Source organism: Salvia miltiorrhiza, chromosome 2, assembly GCF_028751815.1.
Source record: "Salvia miltiorrhiza cultivar Shanhuang (shh) chromosome 2, IMPLAD_Smil_shh, whole genome shotgun sequence".
Taxonomy (NCBI): Eukaryota; Viridiplantae; Streptophyta; class Magnoliopsida; order Lamiales; family Lamiaceae; genus Salvia; species Salvia miltiorrhiza.
Window position 1 is genome coordinate 57,887,309 of NC_080388.1, and position 20,196 is coordinate 57,907,504.

General features: G+C 36.0%; 1 protein-coding gene across 2 annotated transcripts; it reads right to left on the reverse strand.

The window, feature by feature from the left end:
• Positions 1-635: 635 nt before the first annotated feature.
• LOC131010608 (probable rhamnogalacturonate lyase B) lies at positions 636-19,787 on the reverse strand. Of its 2 annotated transcripts, XM_057938212.1 has the most exons (16): positions 19,739-19,787; positions 18,538-18,592; positions 4,759-4,880; positions 4,452-4,511; positions 4,033-4,152; positions 3,843-3,962; positions 3,498-3,639; positions 3,211-3,381; positions 2,868-3,023; positions 2,642-2,748; positions 2,327-2,417; positions 2,058-2,199; positions 1,785-1,941; positions 1,555-1,671; positions 1,223-1,349; positions 636-1,054 (listed from the first exon to the last, which is right to left on the reverse strand). In XM_057938212.1, exons 2-16 carry the CDS (start codon positions 18,580-18,582, stop codon positions 809-811), a joined length of 1,923 nt encoding a protein of 640 aa, XP_057794195.1. In that variant the 5' UTR covers positions 18,583-18,592; positions 19,739-19,787; the 3' UTR covers positions 636-808. The 2 variants fall into 2 exon arrangements, with proteins under 2 accessions (XP_057794195.1, XP_057794196.1); XM_057938213.1 differs by lacking the exons at positions 18,538-18,592; positions 19,739-19,787 and adding an exon at positions 5,123-5,425.
• Between the last annotated feature and the right edge of the window lie 409 nt (positions 19,788-20,196).

A 20,196-nucleotide genomic window follows, 5' to 3' on the forward strand; every position in this document is an offset into this window, starting at 1 on the left:
CACATTTCCAAGTGCATGCGGTGTACAATCTCAGTTATACGATTGCTGCTAGTATTTCACCCGTGCAACGTTACATAAGTAGTATAATGTTTATAATAAATATAATTAGAAAAATATTTACAATAACTACATCAAAACTTATCAAATATATTACCTGCCACAACACTAAAGCTCGCATTGAGATCTAAGGGCATATACAAAAATTTGAACTATTATACGACGACGTAAACATTAAAATAGCTTACAATTTCAACTCATTATCTAATAGTCTGCTTTATCATACAACAAAAAGGAATATTTTAGAATATAGTAATCCCTTTATTTGGATCATCAATATTTCAATATTTGGCAAATAAATGAAGTTTTAACTGTAAGAAATTTAAATTGAGTATTCTTGTAACCGCAACAAATAAAATAAAATGAATGACAATACAAATAAAAAATCTGTATATTTTATAAAATACTTTTACAAAATAAGATAATTTTATATATATATTTCCCTAATAAAGACTACCTATAATCTAAATTCACAACTTTTACGTGTATGAAACGTATCATTTAGCTAGCATGATACAAATACTGAGATCAAATACATCTGTAGAAGGATACAAGATTGTGTTGTGCCTGTATCACCATATCAATCAGAAATAAATTTCCCATTTAATAAAGGATTCTCAAATGAGGAACAGGACTAAAGCCAATTACAGCAGGCAAGATTAATGTTTTCTCTACATGAATTCAAACATATTTTGAGGTGAGTAGGGGAAATGGGGACAGTGGGGAATGCACGGAACGAAGGACGAGTTCGTTAAGAATCTAGATGAGACGGAGCTTCTAGGCGAATGTAGTCGTACATAATGCCTTGAAATGGGCTCTCACTCTTTGTCTGTGTCAAGTATATGGTGTTTTCCCCTGGCATGAGTTGAGCAGCTGCTATGTCCACATTAAACAACCAATAGATTCCATGAATCCCATGCCTAGCAATTGCATTATCTCCCCCTATTACTCCACTCGAAAACAATGGAGGGTTTGCATCAGCATTGTTGACACAAACCTGGAAAGAGTTTCAGCATCAGGCATGTTCCATCAAAGTTCAAAATATTCAGGAATTTTTATTTTGCATGGCAAACAAGGAACAAACATGTTGTTTTCGTTTATTGATGTTTGGTTATCACAATTCATCATAGTAAAAAGATAGCCATTGATGCTTCTGAATACAAACCTGCAAATTAGAGTTGTGAGCTGATGCAAGTGCCAACCGGAGTTTGTAGATACCTCCCTCAACCACACTGTCAATGCTGAATTTAATTTGCCATGTTGTGGCCTTGTATATATTGTCTGCGATTTTCCTGCTCGACGAAGATTGGCTTACGATGAGAAAACAGAATGCGAAACATAACCATAGCATCTGAGGTAGATTGAATGATTTTAAGGCAACTCCTAACTCTCAGCAACATCCTTTAATCTCAGAAATACTATACCATGAATTATGTGCATATATATGTATATAGTTGAATTATCAGAATGGCAGATAACGTATTGAATAAACTATACCTCGTAACCTGAGCATAGAACCAATCTTTTCTATAGTCACTTACTCCCACAGTGTACACTAAATCTTTATCAGGATACATATCAGTATATCTTTCCCATAGCCCATATTGCCTAAACCTGCCAGGGCAAACATAAATAAAAAAAATAATACATACACTTAGTTCAAATGTATACAGGATAGTTTTTGATAGCCTAAGCAGAACAAGTAAATTAAGGTATATGTGTCTAACCTGTCTGGATGGTCTACATATAGTTTATTGATGTACATCGGGTCGGGATCAGGGACATAGAATTCTGCTGCACTACGATTAGGGATGCCAATTTCCCACAAAGTAGGACCATCTCTCGGTGGCTCAAATGTAAGTTCACCAACATCAATGTCAGACCCTGCATTAAGAAGACGTTGCTGATTGTCAAAACAGCCAGTTCCGGAAACCATCATTGAAAAATTATTGATTGTGGATACTATACTTTGAACTGGAAACTTTGGAAAGAAGTATGACCTGGAGTAATGGTTAATGCTACTTCATACTTGTAATCTCCAATAACTTCAGGCACCCATGCGTAAAGATTATAGTCACCAGCTCTTATATTGGGTACGGAAAAGTAACCCTTCTCATCAGTAGTGCTCCAAAACTGATACCCCTGCATCATGAAATGTGGGACAATTTTAATGAAGGAATAGTTAAATTAAATGGGGATAAAGAGAAAGGCATAAGGCAATCTTTCATTTCGTTTATTTTGCCTTCTACATAGAGCCTAGAGCAAGTACCTTGGATTCCCTTTGCCATGACCCCTTATCTCCTTGTGGTGCCAACCCAACATAGGCTGCTCCGGCTGGTATTTTGTCCTTGTTGATGTACCTAAACAAGTTCATATAAACAACTGAGATAATTAAAAAGCAAATAAATGAACAACTCAGAATATGATTATCAAGGTTAAAACTGAAAGACATTTCATATCGCCTCGGTTGATACTATAGGTCAGTGGAATGTGCCGTGTAAACAGCTAAATTTAAGTAACTAGAACAAAATTGCAGGACAACATGAAACAACAATCAGGAAAAAGAGGTTATAGAAAAAGGTACCTATCATATACAAATAATTTACCCCTTACTCGACCCCTCTGCTCAGATTTAGGAAAATCCTCTGAAGCTGTGAAACTGTAGGGCCATGCTTCCTCTTCTTTTTTCATCTAGGGGATAAAAGTAGAGTCAGAAATTAATCGAGATGTCAAAATAATTATACAGGCACTCACAGAGAATGACATGCAGTCGGTAACAGCTAGTATCTCCTTCAGGTTCAATTAGTTACCTGTTCCTTGGCGTCATTCCAAAGGGAAAGTGCATCGTGTCCGTCTGGTACAGAATTGAGATAAATAAATACTGGTCCGAAAACTTTCTTCCATACTTCTCCATGTTTAAATTTTAGTAAAAGATCCTCTCCCGCATAGTGTGATGTGCCAAATATCTGATATGCAATTCAGATAAAGGAAGATCTAATTCTTTTACATGCACGAAGAAAAACAATCAGCAATACTCAGATTCTGTTTCAATGTACGCACTTGTTAATTCTATGGAAGTTTTTTATGATTATAGTGAATTCTTAGCATATACAAGTTTTTTACCAGGATCATCTCTAAATAGCATTTACTTACTGCAAGAGTGGTAGGGTTCACATGGGAGGTCAGGTCTTGTTTGAAGGGTCCTCCATTTCGGAATTCATTGCTAGGTGAAATTTGCCAAAAGCCAATAGGTGGGTCAAAACATATCCAACCATGCACCTTATTATCTTTGTTCTCCAATGTGTATTGATACTTATCATCCACCTGAACAAAATAGATTTATTATGGTGTTGTCAGCAAGCTGAGGCACAGTACTACTTCTACATAAAGAAAACATAGCCCTCAGGCATTTTCTTGAGGAAGAGGCTGTTTGACTGTACTTCTCCTTTAAATTCAGGCTCCACAGGATCAACAAGAAGAACTGCTTCCGGGTAAGCCAGCTCTTGACCTCTTCCAGGTAGCCGATCATCTGGTAGGGGCATATATCTTTGCCTATTATCTGCCACAGCCATGTAATGAAACCTGGTGGCATGAATAGACATTTGTGAATTATATAACTCATTGATATATAAGTACATCAAATTCTACGCGTCAATCTTGGAAATTTTTGCTTTTCCTATACTGAAACTTAATTTATTGCATCAGACCATCTGTTTAACTACTTTGTGTTGCATATATCACCACTATGACGTCAATTGCAGTTAACTATGTAAATGAGATCTTACTTGTCTTTTCTAAGCATGAATGCAATCCTGGCCGTATTAAGATTGAAACCAGGATACTCCTCTGTATGTTCAAATATGGCATAAGAGTAGAATCCTGGGTGATCACGGAGCATCACAAACCTGAAACTGAACTGGATTACTCATCCTCAATAAGAAAGACACAGGAAAATAGTGAGGGAGAATAGAGAACCTCCTATCTATACTTAGTGGCGACTGTTTTCCTTCAACTGAAGGATCCCATGATCTTGTGAAGGAAACCTCTACCAGCTCTTCATTTTCTACGATGACACTGAAGTTTGTTCCTTCAATCCTAAACAAAAACAAAAGCTTCTCAAATAATGATATAATATATAGTCAGTGAGTCTCCGACTGCAAAACCCAAACTATAAAATTGGAAAATATTTTTTGAACACTGATAAGGCGGAAGGAATCATGCACAGAAAACCTGCTCTTCCTCATACCAATGATCTTAGACTTTGAAAGTAGTATGCAATTATTCCATTCAATAGCCTCCTAAATGCAGTTTCCATACAGACAAATCAACACAGTAATGCATATGTGTGAGTTGAACACAAAAGATAGACTAGAGAGGAAATGTCAAAGACATACGTGTCGAACTTTCCCCTTGTTTTGGAGGCCCCTTCTTCACTCCAATTGAGATCATAAAACCTGTAATGTTGTCCAAATTTCTCAGTTGAACACACATTGTAACAAATTGGATTGATTGGATATGAACTTTGTGGCATGTTAAAATGCTAAGTGGACAAGCAATTAGATGCAGAAATATGAGAAGCCTGAGTAAAGTGAGCACGTGCCCAAGAAAGAATGAATTCACCACATAGTTAAACCTAGGTTATCAAGTTTGAAGTAATGAAGTGGTGCAGGGGCGTGGCCAAACAGAGAGAATTATACCCACCCGCCATTGAGGTCTTGGTTATGAAGTTCCAGCAAATTGTCAATTCCATTGTACTGTATGCCCCTTATCAGCCCCCCCGGATTAGACAGACTAAGCTGCACCAATCCGTTGTCAATTACTACCTGAAATTTCGCACAACCATTACTTTTCCTTTAAAATTTTCTGCTTTCGAAGCAGCATGCTACCCATAAAATAATGAATTAATACACGCAAAAGTTACAGTTACTTTTCCTTCAATACATTCTCGTCAAAACTCTCGAGACACAATTTGTACTCGGAATTAATCTATTCATCACACAATTACACGAGCGCAGAAAACATTCACAATGTGAACACTGTTAAATCATCAATACAAAAACTATACCAAATCTTCCAGTTTTGTCGTCACAATGGGAGTCGCCATATTGGCTTTTGCATGCTTATTGCAAAAAAAAAAAAAAAAAAAAAAGCAGCAGCTTATGTTGTTATAAGCAGCAGCGCATTGCATCCATCAACTGTTTGGAGAAAAAGGAATCCTCTGCTCCAATCCAGTCTACTACTTTATTGAGTCAGGTTGAGATAAAACAACGGATCGTTGCGTCGCCCTCTGCCTCACACTTTTAAGTAAAAAAAAAATGTAATCACTTTTGAATAACTTCTCTTTTCCCTCTAAATTAATGGATTACGTGTCACTACTCACAATTTCGATAAATTGTGCTTATAGGCATATCCTATAGTCTATAGTTTTTTATTTTGATAAAATAAAGTTGTTTCAAGATTAATACAACCTACAAAAACATAATAGAATTCTTGATAGTAAAATTACACACCTCAATATATATTTGATAATCAATTCAAAAAAATAGTGATAAGCCTAATTGAGGATCCGAGATATGATTATGCAGTTAAAAAAAGCACAATAATGAATAAATAAATAAAAAATTGAAGTGGCGAATGACATTGGATGATTGGCTATATAGCACAACATCATACCTTATGCACTATGCTCCTTTTGTGTTATATTTAATTTTTGTTCGAAGTTCTAGTTATACGTTAATATTAAAGTTAATTCAATTATGGTTTAATAAGTAACGATTTTTTGTTTAATCATTTCTAGGGGTTTAGTGACAATAGAGTCCACACTTATTACCCTAGGAAATATTCAATTTTAGTACAAGATATAGAGCAGAGAGTTAGCTAGCTCATATTTATTTAAATGAAACTTTTAGGGGTAATTGCCGCAAAAACCATATATTTTTTCGATTTTTGGTTTTTTCCCATGACAAAAAAAATCTGAACAGAAATTCATGAATTGGAAAATTAATTGCAATTTTCCCCCGCATCCATTTTCCGGCGATCTCCGATGGAGCTCCGATCCAACGTGGCTTAATTGATTCCAAGTGTTAAAATAAAATCATGACATGGCAGCCACATTACCTTAATTTTCCACCTCACCTAAAATCAGCTCTGGTGGCCTTGGTCTGCTCTGGCAGCCCAAGGCGCTCTGGCTGCTTTGGTAAGCTCTGGCTACCATTTTTTGTATAGGAACCATATTTTGATATACGGTTCGTGTGCCCACGATCCATTTCGGATATCTAACAAGTACATACAAAAACCATAATCCTACAAGGTAGTAAAAGAAGTATACCTGCGAAACGAGAAGTGATCGACTCCAGAGTTGATCTTCCGAATTGTTCCCACGGCAAGATTCGACGTTGGATGGCAACGATCTTCGAATCCTATCTCAACTCCAATGAACAAACACTCTCAATCTCTTTCTTTCTCAATTTCTCTCTTTCTCAAAATTTTTTGTCAAAAATTGCTACGTGATTCATTCTTAAGAATGATATCACATACTTTTCTTTTCCTTTACTTTTGATTAAAAATAGCAAAAGATAAGAATAATAGCAATTATTATGTTTGCCATTTTACTTTTGATTAAAATAGCAAAAGATAATAATAATAGCAATTATTATGTTTGCCATTTTACTTTTGATTAAAATATCAAAAGATAAATTATTAATGAGAAAGAATCTAGAGATAATGAATTGTTTGTCCACTTGAGATTTAAGCCTTAATTTGGGCCAATCGGGGATCTACTAGCTCGAATAAAGTTTGGCCTCCCAGTGCTCGATTTTTCTTATTCAGCCCAGAATATAAATCGAGACACTAGTATTAATTTATTCCACTAGAAAATTAATACTGAATTACCTCTTTATTCTTTAGGTGAGTCGGGGCTAGTATTAGACTTAATTAATCTCCGTGTTTAAGATATCGAATATCCATTAATTAATTAATTCCTCTGACGATCAATTAATTAATTAATTAGTCGTTTAATTATAAACGACATCTCGAGTGCTACCACTTAAACTTATTATCGTATCGGAACTAATTCCACCTGCAGGGTTTAATACGATAAACTTATTAAGTTCCTCAAGAGGATATTATCATCCTGTTATTAGCAGGACACGATTCCTTATTGCAATATAATCGCATGTCAAATAATAATTGCTATCACCCAAAGTATCGAGTATATTGAGCTTCAAGAGAACTCTCACCCATGATAAATCAAAGCAATAGTCAATCTATTATTCACACCGATTAATCCAACTAAGGTTAAGACTATTTAAGTCGCCGAGATCTTGATTCTTAATTAGTCAGAATATAAGAATTCATCTCACTGTGATCCTGTTCAATACACGAAGGTACTAGCATAAATAAATAGCCAAGACAAACTATTTATCCATTTATGCTACAATCTAAACCAGCAACTCGTCCATAGTTGCCTCGATTGTGAACTCAATTTATATCTCAACTTTTTCCAATTATATGATCTTCTGTGATCTACAACACACCATATAATCTATAGTATGAGATAAATTGGACTATAATAGGATTATGCAATAACAATAATTCAGATAGGAAAAAAAGTAGTGAATAAGGTATCAATATATACAAGCATAAAAGTGTTGCTTTAAGTATATAACCCTTCAATTCTCCCACTTATACTAAAGCAAACTTTTAGTATACAACGTGACTAATAAACTGATAATATCTTCTAGCTATCCACTCGCTTGTAAATCTCTATTACAAATTCTCCCACTTATACTAAAGTTTAGTTTAGTATCGGGAGGTCACGAACTCCAAGGTCTTCAACATGCTTGTTGAACACCGCACCAGGAAGACTCTTCGTGAAAGGATCAGCAAGATTATCAACTCCCGCAATATGTAGTAATGCAACATCACCATGCTTGACCACTGACCGAATGTAATGATACTTGCCATCAATGTGTTTCATGGATTGATGACATCTTGAATCCTTGGTATTCATAATAGCAGCCTCATTATCACAATAAATTGTAATACATTTAGGCAAGCTAGGAATCACATCAATCTCAGCTAGAAAGTTCCTGAGCCATACAGCCTCTTTAGCAGCTTCACAAGCAGCTACATACTCGGCTTCCATGGTGGATAGTGAATTGCATTTCTGCTTTACACTTCTCCACACAATGGCTCCACCTCCAAACATAAACACATAGCCAGTAGTAGACCGCCTCTTGTCCTTATCACCTTGATAATCGGCGTCTACATACCCTACTGGTGTCGGATCATGAGACTGGTAAACTAGCGCATACTCTTTAGTCCGTTTAAGGTACTTGAGTATGTGCTTTACAGCAGTCCAATGAGCTTGACCTGGATTCGCTTGATATCTAGCCACAATGCCAACGGCAAAACAGATATCAGGCCTGGTACACTGCATCGCATACATGAGACTTCCTACAGCCGAAGCATAAGGAACTGTCTTCATGCTCGCTATTTGCTCAGGTGTTGTGGGACACAAAGCTTTAGATAGCGGAACACCATGTCTGAAAGGTAGAAAACCTTTCTTAGCATTCTGCATGCTGAACCGTGCCAAAACAGTGTCAATGTAGGATGCTTGAGACAAACTCAACATTCTCTTAGATCGGTCACGACCAATCTTTATTCCGAGAATATATGCTGCCTCTCCCAGATCCTTCATTTCAAACTGTTGGGATAACCAATCCTTAATGCCAGACAATACATTCACATTATCACTAATGAGAAGTATGTCATCCACATAGAGTATAAGGAAAACCAAACTCCCATCGATACAGACCCTATAAACGCAGCTGTCGTTGACACACTGCTCAAAACCATAAGTTTTGACCACGTCATCAAAACGTTTATTCCAGGATCGTGAAGCTTGCTTAAGTCCATAAATAGACTTCTTAAGCTTCCAAACTAGATGCTCTTCACCTTTCTTGATGAACCCTTCTGGTTGTAGCATATAGATATCTCTATCTTCTTCAAGATACCCATTCAAGAATGCGGTCTTGACATCCATTTGCCACACCTCAAGGTTCATATGGGCTGCCATGGACAAGAGAAATCGGATAGATTTAAGCATGGCTACTGGCGAAAAAGTTTCCTCAAAATCGATACCAGGTCGTTGAGTATAACCTTTCGCCACCAGTCTCGCTTTGAAGGCCGTAACCTTCCCATCCGGTCCTCTTTTACGTTTGTATACCCATTTGCTACCAATGGCCTTTCGACCCTCAGGTAGCAAACATTTCTCGTATACATCCATGGCAGTTATGGATTTAAATTCTGAAACCATACATGCCTCCCACTCAAGAGCATCCGGATCTGCTAGTGCTTCGGAGTAAGTCCAGGGATCTTCTTCGATAAGCCCATCGTCAATTGAATCTTTAGATTTATTGACAAATGCATATCGACTGGGCAGTTTGCCCTTTGATTCCCTCTCACTTCGACGTGGCACTATTTTAGATTCGGTATCGACATTCTGTGCATTTTCTGATGAGACCTGCGGTACTACATCTTGCACAGTTGGCTGAATTGGCTGACTTGTCGTGCCAATTTCTTTGACCTCTCCGAATATAATTTTACTCTTACTTTTATGGTTATTTATGTAGTCCTCTTCCAAGAATCTTGCGTTAGTGCTAATAACGACTTTTTGATCCTTAGGACAATAAAAATAACCCCCTTTCGTTCCTCTAGGATATCCTATAAACAACTTTACTTCAGTTCTAGAGCTCAACTTATCGGCATCCTTGTTCAGCACGTGTGCTGGACTGCCCCAAACCCGGATGTGGTTAAGAGAAGGCTTGCGCCCTGACCACAGCTCGGACGGGGTCTTAGCAACCGACTTAGAAGGCACTAAGTTTAGAATGTAACCAGTTGTTTCTAAGGCATACCCCCAAAACGAAATGGGTAAAGTAGCAAAACTCATCATCGATCTAACCATCTCAAGAAGAGTTCTATTTCTTCTCTCTGCCACACCATTCTGTTGGGGTGTACCCGGTGTAGTCAGCTGAGATGTAATCCCAGATTCTAACAAGTATGCTCTAAACTCGTTACTGAGGTATTCGCCACCGCGGTCAGATCGCAATGACTTGATACTTTTACCTTGTCGCTTTTCTACTTCCGCCTTGAATATTTGAAACTTGTCAAAGCATTCAGACTTGTAGCGCAACAAGTAAATGTACCCGTACCTTGAGTAATCGTCAATGAAAGTGACAAAATACTCGTACCCTCCACGAGCTTGAGTGGACATAGGTCCGCACAAGTCAGAATGAACCAGTTCCAACACTTCTTTGGCCCTATACCCCTTGGCCTTGAAAGGCCGAGTCGTCATCTTTCCTTCTAGGCAGGATTCGCAGACTGGGATTGGTTCTACTTGAAGAGACTCCAAGATACCATCGGAAACCAGTCTTTGGATCCTCCTTAGATTGATGTGACCCAATCGTAGGTGCCAAAGAAGAGTTTGGTTCTCTAGAGAAGAAGCTTTTCTCTTCTTTTGGTTTGTAGTCAAAGTAAAAGCAGATGAAGAATAATCAAATGGACATGTAAAAGTATAAAGAGAATCAGCCGCACTTCTAAATAAAACTTGACCATCTTTAATGAATACTGCACTGTCTTCTAAAAGAACAGAATATCCATACTTTCGTAATTGAATGGTAGAAATCAAGTTTTTCCGAAAACCCGGAACATAGAGTACATCTCTTAAAACCAAAACATGTTCATCAATTAATAAATTCACATCTCCAATTGAAACAACAGGTAAGCTTGCTTCATTTCCCATGGAGAGTGCTAGCTCGCTTTTACTAAGCTCCCTTGTCCGCAGGAACCCCTGCAAGGTGTAACAAACATGGTCAGTTGCACCCGAGTCAACAACCCATTGATGGGAAGATCTCGAAACTGAATATGTTTCCGTTACTAGAGCAATAGAAATACCTTGAGCTTTCTTCATCAATGGACAGTCGGATTTCCAATGTCCAGTTTTCTGACACTTGAAGCACTTCCCTTTCCCCTTTGGCTTGCCAACGCCTCCGGTCGGGCCTAGCTTCTTCTTGCTCCCACCTTTTTCTTGGCCTTTCTTGCCATGGGGCCCTTTCTTCTTCCTACCTTTCGGTGGAAAACTGGGTCCTGTGGCAGTGGCCAAAGCCTGTGGACTCTTTCCCATGACCCCCTCGGCCGCTACCAACTCATTAAGCAGTTCATTTAGAGTGAACTTTTTCTTGCCCATTACGGCATTGAGTCGGAAGTTTTCGTAGGATTTGGGCAGAGTGTGGAGAACCATGTCTACCTTAATGGCATCCTCGATTCCTCCACCGAGCACGTCCAGCTCATTGAAATGATTAATCATTCCAAGCACGTGCTCGCGCACAGACGAACCTTCCGTCATCTTTGAAGACATGAGTTTCCTCATGAGTTCAAAACGGACTGATCGGTCTGATTCCCCAAAGAGCTCCTCGAGGTTCCTCATAATTGCAGCCGCAGTCTCCAACGACTGATGTTGCAGCTGCAACGCAGAAGACATAGTGGTCATAATATAAGCTTTCGCCATATTATTCGCCCTATGCCACCGCTTATGGGCCTCCCTTTGCTCTTCGGAAGACCGAGTAGTAAGGTTCGCGGGAGCGGGAGTAGTAAGCACAAACTTATACTCCTCCGCGTCTAGGACAAATCCCAGATTGCGCTTCCATTCTGAAAAATTCGGACCAGTAAGCGGCTTAGCAGATAAAACATTCAAAAGCGGGGTAATAGTCATATCTGAAATATTAAACAAACAAATGCAAATAAGAAAACACGTTATTGCATAAAGATTCGTAGCAATAATATTGTAACCTTTTGATAAAACAATATTATTGAAACCTCCGTTAGCCCAATCGAATTACACGCAAGCCACGTTCGTGTGGACGTTTACGCGCTCTTCGTTTGACCAGACACCCAGTCTTTGGTCTCATTCCATTTTCAACTTATCCTTATGAAAAAATGGGACCAATAAACGGACCTTGTCTAGACCACGCAATTTCAAGAAGGGACTCCGTTGGGGAGTTGTACTTGAAATAAACGCCTAAGCTATGACCACAGTTTAGTCAACTTTATGACTATCTTTTATTTTAACCCCTCCTAGAATAATCCATGAAAGACTAACCCGTGCAAGCCACGTTCGTGTGGACGTTTACACGAGAAGCTCCCACTATTCTCAAGGTTAAAATAATTAATTTTAATCATTTCTAGAATAACTCGCAGAAATTAATACATGCAAGTCACGATAGTGTGAACGTTTACATGCAAAAACTCCCACTTATTCACAAGATTAAAATATTAATTTTAATCATTTTTAGAATAACTCGCAGAAATTAATACATGCAAGTCACGATAGTGTGAACGTTTACATGCAAAAACTCCCACTTATTCACAAGATTAAAATATTTTTAATTTAGAAGTTTAACCGACAAAAGCTGCAAATTAATAACGAGTGCAAGCCACGTTCGTGTGGACGTTTACACCAATTATCAATTTACTTTGTCTTAAACCAACTGTGGAGGTCTATATCAATTTTATTAAAAAAATTGAATTATCCGCTTAGTCTTTTACTTCAAAAGGTTTTGCAGGTTTACAGGTTAATCACGTTAACACGGAAAACCTAAGCATGCAGTTCTAGAACACATGTAAGTAAAACATGCTTGCTTGAAATTCTAAAACATGCTTAGAGAAAACGTGATAACACCTAGCATGATATACTATGCGCATTTAAAACCACATAGAGCAAAAAACATCATGCTATTAAAACACCTTAACGGTGATTAAATTCCACGACATAAAAGAAACCCGACAAAAAAATTGTCGTCTTATCGTGGAAACCTGGAACCTGTTCTTCCCTGCCTATTTTATTACAAATGAATAAAATAAGGGAAATTAAATTCTAATCTATTACATAATAGATTTCTTCGTCTTTTGGCAAGTCTCGTCGTCCGCGAAACACTCCATCCATTAAGTAGCCCAAATTAAATAAAAGATCCCAAATTAATTAAATCAAGAGGCTCAAATTAATTAAATAAAAGAGCCCAAATTAATAAGCTCAAATTAATTTAATTAAATAGGCCCAACTTAATTTAATTAAATAGGTCCAATATATTTAATTTAAGAAGCCCAAAAGAGAGCCCAATGGAATTAAATCATAGAAGTCCAAAAGATAGGCCCAATTCGTCAAACTGTCGCTGAACAGGTCATCCAACTTCAACGCTCCGTTTGACCCCTCAAACGACCTCCAATCGTATTTTATGCAGAAATACGACTTCTTCGTCTTTGAAAGAGCTTTCCGTGGCCACCTGTTTCACCTCAATCGGACTTCTGTAGAGGAAGTTATAGCTGTTCTTCGGAGACTGCCAGAACTTGATTTCCTGCGAGAGGCACGGCGGCGCCGGCTGAATTCCGGCACCGGGCGACCAGCGGGAGCCCGGAATTTCTGTGCTTCTCCATTTTGCATTCTATCACCCTCTGTTCTTGATTTCTATTGTTCTCCAATAGATAAACCAACAAAGAAAAAAAATACAAATGGAAATCCTAATCTAATCACGCATAGCTTGTCGTGATTTTAAGATTACAGGCCAAGATCGACAAATCAAATAAATGATCCACGATAAGACGACGAACAATATACAAAACCTGCATATTGATATAGCAAAGTTCTACCAAGATCTAATGGTTTTACTACTCATTAATCCGATAGAGCCGAAATGTCCGGACCTTGGCTCTGATACCAATTATAGGAACCATATTTTGATATACGGTTCGTGTGCCCACGATCCATTTCGGATATCTAACAAGTACATACAAAAACCATAATCCTACAAGGTAGTAAAAGAAGTATACCTGCGAAACGAGAAGTGATCGACTCCAGAGTTGATCTTCCGAATTGTTCCCACGGCAAGATTCGACGTTGGATGGCAACGATCTTCGAATCCTATCTCAACTCCAATGAACAAACACTCTCAATCTCTTTCTTTCTCAATTTCTCTCTTTCTCAAAATTTTTTGTCAAAAATTGCTACGTGATTCATTCTTAAGAATGATATCACATACTTTTCTTTTCCTTTACTTTTGATTAAAAATAGCAAAAGATAAGAATAATAGCAATTATTATGTTTGCCATTTTACTTTTGATTAAAATAGCAAAAGATAATAATAATAGCAATTATTATGTTTGCCATTTTACTTTTGATTAAAATATCAAAAGATAAATTATTAATGAGAAAGAATCTAGAGATAATGAATTGTTTGTCCACTTGAGATTTAAGCCTTAATTTGGGCCAATCGGGGATCTACTAGCTCGAATAAAGTTTGGCCTCCCAGTGCTCGATTTTTCTTATTCAGCCCAGAATATAAATCGAGACACTAGTATTAATTTATTCCACTAGAAAATTAATACTGAATTACCTCTTTATTCTTTAGGTGAGTCGGGGCTAGTATTAGACTTAATTAATCTCCGTGTTTAAGATATCGAATATCCATTAATTAATTAATTCCTCTGACGATCAATTAATTAATTAATTAGTCGTTTAATTATAAACGACATCTCGAGTGCTACCACTTAAACTTATTATCGTATCGGAACTAATTCCACCTGCAGGGTTTAATACGATAAACTTATTAAGTTCCTCAAGAGGATATTATCATCCTGTTATTAGCAGGACACGGTTCCTTATTGCAATATAATCGCATGTCAAATAATAATTGCTATCACCCAAAGTATCGAGTATATTGAGCTTCAAGAGAACTCTCACCCATGATAAATCAAAGCAATAGTCAATCTATTATTCACACCGATTAATCCAACTAAGGTTAAGACTATTTAAGTCGCCGAGATCTTGATTCTTAATTAGTCAGAATATAAGAATTCATCTCACTGTGATCCTGTTCAATACACGAAGGTACTAGCATAAATAAATAGCCAAGACAAACTATTTATCCATTTATGCTACAATCTAAACCAGCAACTCGTCCATAGTTGCCTCGATTGTGAACTCAATTTATATCTCAACTTTTTCCAATTATATGATCTTCTGTGATCTACAACACACCATATAATCTATAGTATGAGATAAATTGGACTATAATAGGATTATGCAATAACAATAATTCAGATAGGAAAAAAAGTAGTGAATAAGGTATCAATATATACAAGCATAAAAGTGTTGCTTTAAGTATATAACCCTTCATTTTTGAGCATTCCATTTTCATATTTTCCAGATTTTTGACCGCTATACACAATTGCACCCGTTCACAATTCCAATTCAATTAATAAGACGATTCCTAAGGCAATCTCAAAACTAGTCTATACTCACTCCCGTGGCATACAAACCGTTGATTACTGATAAACATGCATTTTTACCTCTTGGTGTGTCATATTTGATGTTTAGTTATGAGGATTTTGTGTGTTTGATGGTTTATTTGAGCTTATATTAGTTTATGGTCAAGAACTTGTTACTTGCTCGTTGTTTGAACGAATTTTCAGAAATAATGAAGCAGAATTTGGAAGAATTAGCTGAAATAAAAGTTGTAGATCGTTTCGAGAGGAGTTCGTGAGAGCAAACGGTTTGTAAATCGGAGTTTGGACGAGGGAGAACGAGCCAAAACAAAATCACTGCGCAAGGCCGCGCGAGGTCGCGCGGCCGCGCGACCCGGCCGCGCGACGGAGCAGAGCTTGCTGGAGGAGCGCGCGGGCGCGCGAGCAGGCCGCGCGAGGTCATGCGGTCTCGGCGCGCGGCCGCGCTACCCGGCCGCGCGAGACGCCGTTTTCTCGCCCAGTTTTCGGATTTTTCACTTAAAGCGCGATTTTGGAGTATTTTTGGAGTTTGAAGACCTAGGGCATATAAATACCATCCAATAACTTATTCCCCAAGGACCTTTTATCATCTTTTATCATATTTTACTTTTCCTGAGAGCTGAGAAGACGGAGAACACCATTGGAGCAAGAACTGAAGATTCTCAATTTGACTACGGTTTTATTGTTGAATGTTTTACAGTTTTATTGAGATATTGATTTTTAGTCATATGTCTATGTGTGGCTAGAATCCCTTTTTCCCAGGGTTTAGGGAGTAGACATGATTTGATTTTCTGACTGTTTGATTCAATTAATTGAGATTGTTATTCCTTTTTATGTTCTTGTTATAATTATTTGCTTTACTGATTGGCCACCAATTTAACATAATCATAGGTTTTAATTTGATATCGGGAGATGATAATTATTACATGAACTAAGAACATAGAACACATATATTTAATTCTAAAGGGAATTGATATTTGTGAGGGCGTTAATCCTGTGAGCTTTTAGGAGTTGCATGTTAGAAGTGCGATCCGGGGACGGTAGCCTTGCATGTAATCAACGGTTTGTATGCCACGGGAGTGGGTATAGACTAGTTTTGAGATTGCCTTAGGAATCGTCTTATTAATTGAATTGAACATGTTAGTTAGGAGAATCTGTTGAAACCTTTGCCTTGGGAAATCTTCTCTTATCTGTTTCTCTGTTTCGCAGCTTGATTTATTTTGTTTCCTGTTCTTTATTTATTTATTTAGTTTTAAAAACAAAACTCTTAATTCCGGTTATCCAGATAGAGGATTATAATTTAGGATATGAATTGGTTAAATCAGTCTCTGTGGATTCGATCTTGTTTACCGCTATACACAATTGCACCCGTACACTTGCGGCGTGTTAAATAAAATAGCGAACTCAAAAAACTAGTCTATATTAAGAACTAGATTTTTGCTCTGCATTAAGAACTACATTTTGAGCAGATTTTTGGTGTCATTCCATTTCCAGATTTCGAGCCATTAAGATCTACAAATTGTGTATTTTGAGCAGGGCATTCCATTTCCAGATTTTGAGCCATTAAAATCTACAAACCAATATTTCATTTTCATTTCCAATGATCATGAACAACAAGGACGGCTGGTATTCTACATCCACATTGTGCAGCGGTTGCAAAGCTCCTGAATTCGAGCTTCCAGTTAGGTTTTGGGACATTTTGCTCGACGAACCCTAAACTTCGACGAACCCTAAGCTTCAGATTTTGTAATTCAATTGTCAAAAAATCATTAAACGGTGTCGTTTAATTATAATTAAAACGGCGTCGTCTCGTTAGATTCCCGGCGATGACACGCTGGAAATTCGATTGCCACCTTGGATTCAATTTGGGGAAAAAATGGACGCGGGGGAAAATTGCAATTAATTTTCCAATTCATGAATTTCTGTTCAAATTTTTTTTGTCATGGGAAAGAACCAAAAATCGAAAAAGTATATGATTTTTGCGGCAATTAACCCAAACTTTTAATAGTGGAGTAATAAATTAATGGTACGCCCATTTCCAAATAAAATAAAATAAATAATGTTACGTCTGGTAACATATGTTAAAAGGACTTTAAAATGCATGTTCGCCAAATTAACACTTCTTAATTTTTCATTTGAAATCAAAACAATTAGCAAAGTTATATACATACAGAACTGATCACTACTATAGTATTTATTAAAAGTTACAAATTAATTAATAACTATCACTACTATAGTATTTATTAAAATTTTGATCAATTAATAACTAAATTGAAAAATTACAAATCTATCCCATATAATTTTTCGAATACTTAAAAGTTGAGTATAATAATTAGGGTTATTAGCCTGTAAATACACGAACTTTTTATATTTTCTGAAATTTAACATGACTTTTATTTTTAGCCCACAAATACATGAACTTAGTATTTTTTCTGATTTTTGACATCAACAAGAAAAAATTCTAATTTACTATTAACGCGAAGGCCGGTATACCATGTCATTCATTCTCTAATCAAAATAATGAATCAAATTACACTATTCAAGTGCATATTTCGTTGTCCACGTCATGTATTTCGGCTTCCATCTCAACAATAAATAGAGTTTTTTCATGTCGATGTCAAAAATCAGAAAAAATTCTAAGTTCGTGTATTTGTGGGCTAAAAATAAAAGTCATGTTAAATTTCAGAAAATATAAAAAGTTCGTGTATTTACATGCTAATAACCCTAATAATTATTGTAAATTTGACGAGATTGCACAAAAAGTAATAGATTTGGCAAAATTCTAATCGATCCTATTCCATTTTCAAATATCAAAGAATTTTTATGCGATAGATTTTGTATAATTTCACATAGTTTGGGTATTAGTTCAATTTTTATTTTTATTTTAAATGGCAATAGTTGAAATAAATCTGGCTAGTTTACTCTTAACGTCTCTAAGTGCCTATAGGACTTGCATAATGATAGAAAATAAATTTACATCTCAACTAATGCAACCATTAATAAATTTTCGAATTATAATAATTTAGGGGATAGGCACAAGAAGCAAATTAAACAGATCGGTCATTTGCGTTTTATTATTAATAATGGAAGCATTTTTTTGGAGTTGAAAAAGATGAGCTAAAGATTTTTGGGAGAAAATCTTACATTATCCGTGTGAATGTGTAACTGCAGAATCCTAATTCCAGACATTTTCTCCAACCTGTCAACCACAATGCTCCCTTGCTTTCAATTTCATCTCAGCCAATACTATATACAAATATTTTTATGTAAAATACTATACATCAATAAAAATGATAGCAATATTACTATACAGCTAATGATTAGCTGTATATATATATATTTTTATAGATATAGTATAATTTGATTAAATAGTCCCTTAAGATTGTATTTTTAATTAATATATTTTTATTAAGTAATAAGCTTAAATTATAGGATATAAATAGTTAAGATTAGATCATTCCTTGTAAGAAAGTTAGGAAAATAAAATAAACTGAAAAAAGTAAAGTAGGCCCCAAATACTTCGTAAATAATTCTTGAAAAAGAAGATCGAGACTAAATATAAATAGAGAAAATGATTAAGTATGCATTCATTATTCATTGAAATAGGCCCATGCGTGATATTGTTTTTCTTTTATTAATCTATATGCATTGTAACATCATAAGGTTAACTTTAATTATGATTCTTGAGCAGGAAAAGAGTAAAAGGACAATGCTATTAAGCTATATTAATTCCAACCACTTCTAACACAAAAAAACTGTCCCTTAACATTATTTTTTTGAGGGAAATCCTACATTTTACATTAAGCTACTTTACGAGACAAAAATTCTCGTGAGAATTTCTTGACGTAAGGATGTATGAGAATCATATTCAATTATTGAATTCATTAATTCTTAATTAGGGTTTAAATATGATTCCCACGTCTTCTGATAATGACGTCAAGATTATTAATCAATGACTTCTTCAGCTAGCTACCAATCTTAAAATATTATAGGAGTAGATTTTGATTATTTATTTTTAGATATACAAGATACATGTGTATATTACACTTGAATTAATTAAATAACAATCATGCTATTATAAATTAGATCAAATGTTTAAACGAATTTAACTCAACATCCAAACAAATACTACAACATAATCCAACATTCAAACAAAATACAATCCACAGACCGTCAGTGGGACATGAACCAGACTTGTTTGGATAAAAGAGAAAGAGGTATATATCAAGTTCAATATTCATCCTTTCTACTAATCAAAAAAGAAATTAAAGGAAAAACAATGCAAGATATAATATTTTTCTAAAACAACGAAAAAAGAAGAGTGGAAATCTCCAACAAAAATTACCTGGATTAATGAAAAGAGAAGGGAAAAATGAGGGAATGACACAAACCTTAATAGCCATAAGCTGATGATAACATATATTGGTGCAGGTTGCTTCACAAAACATCTAACAAAACCAAAAAATGTAAATAAAATAGTAACATGTAGCATGCTTGCAAGCTTCACGTTACTTGCAATCTTCCCAACTTCTCTCTATATAATATCTAATCAAATAGCAGTCTGCATCCCATTATATATTTGATGAGAAATTGTATAATTCAACAAGGTAATCAAGCATATATAATACATGACTAGTTACCTTAATATTGAAATATTAATTACTTCCGATTATGATTTGCCATTTCTTTATGAAGAATCTAATCAGTCGATGATGGAGAATTTCTCTAATAAAAACGATTGACAGAAGTTATGCAAATTCGACGATATTGATTACTGAATTTGTGGGTTCCAAATAAAGTAAG

Coding starts and splice junctions, on each gene's coding strand:
- LOC131010608 (XM_057938213.1), bottom strand. CDS start 5,245: ATGCAATGCGCTGCTGCTTATAACAACATAAGCTGCTGCTTTTTTTTT. Junction 4,512..4,758: donor AACCAAGACCTCAATGGCGG/GTGGGTATAATT, acceptor ACAACATTACAG/GTTTTATGATCTCAATTGGA. Junction 1,055..1,222: donor CTCACAACTCTAATTTGCAG/GTTTGTATTCAG, acceptor AACTCTTTCCAG/GTTTGTGTCAACAATGCTGA.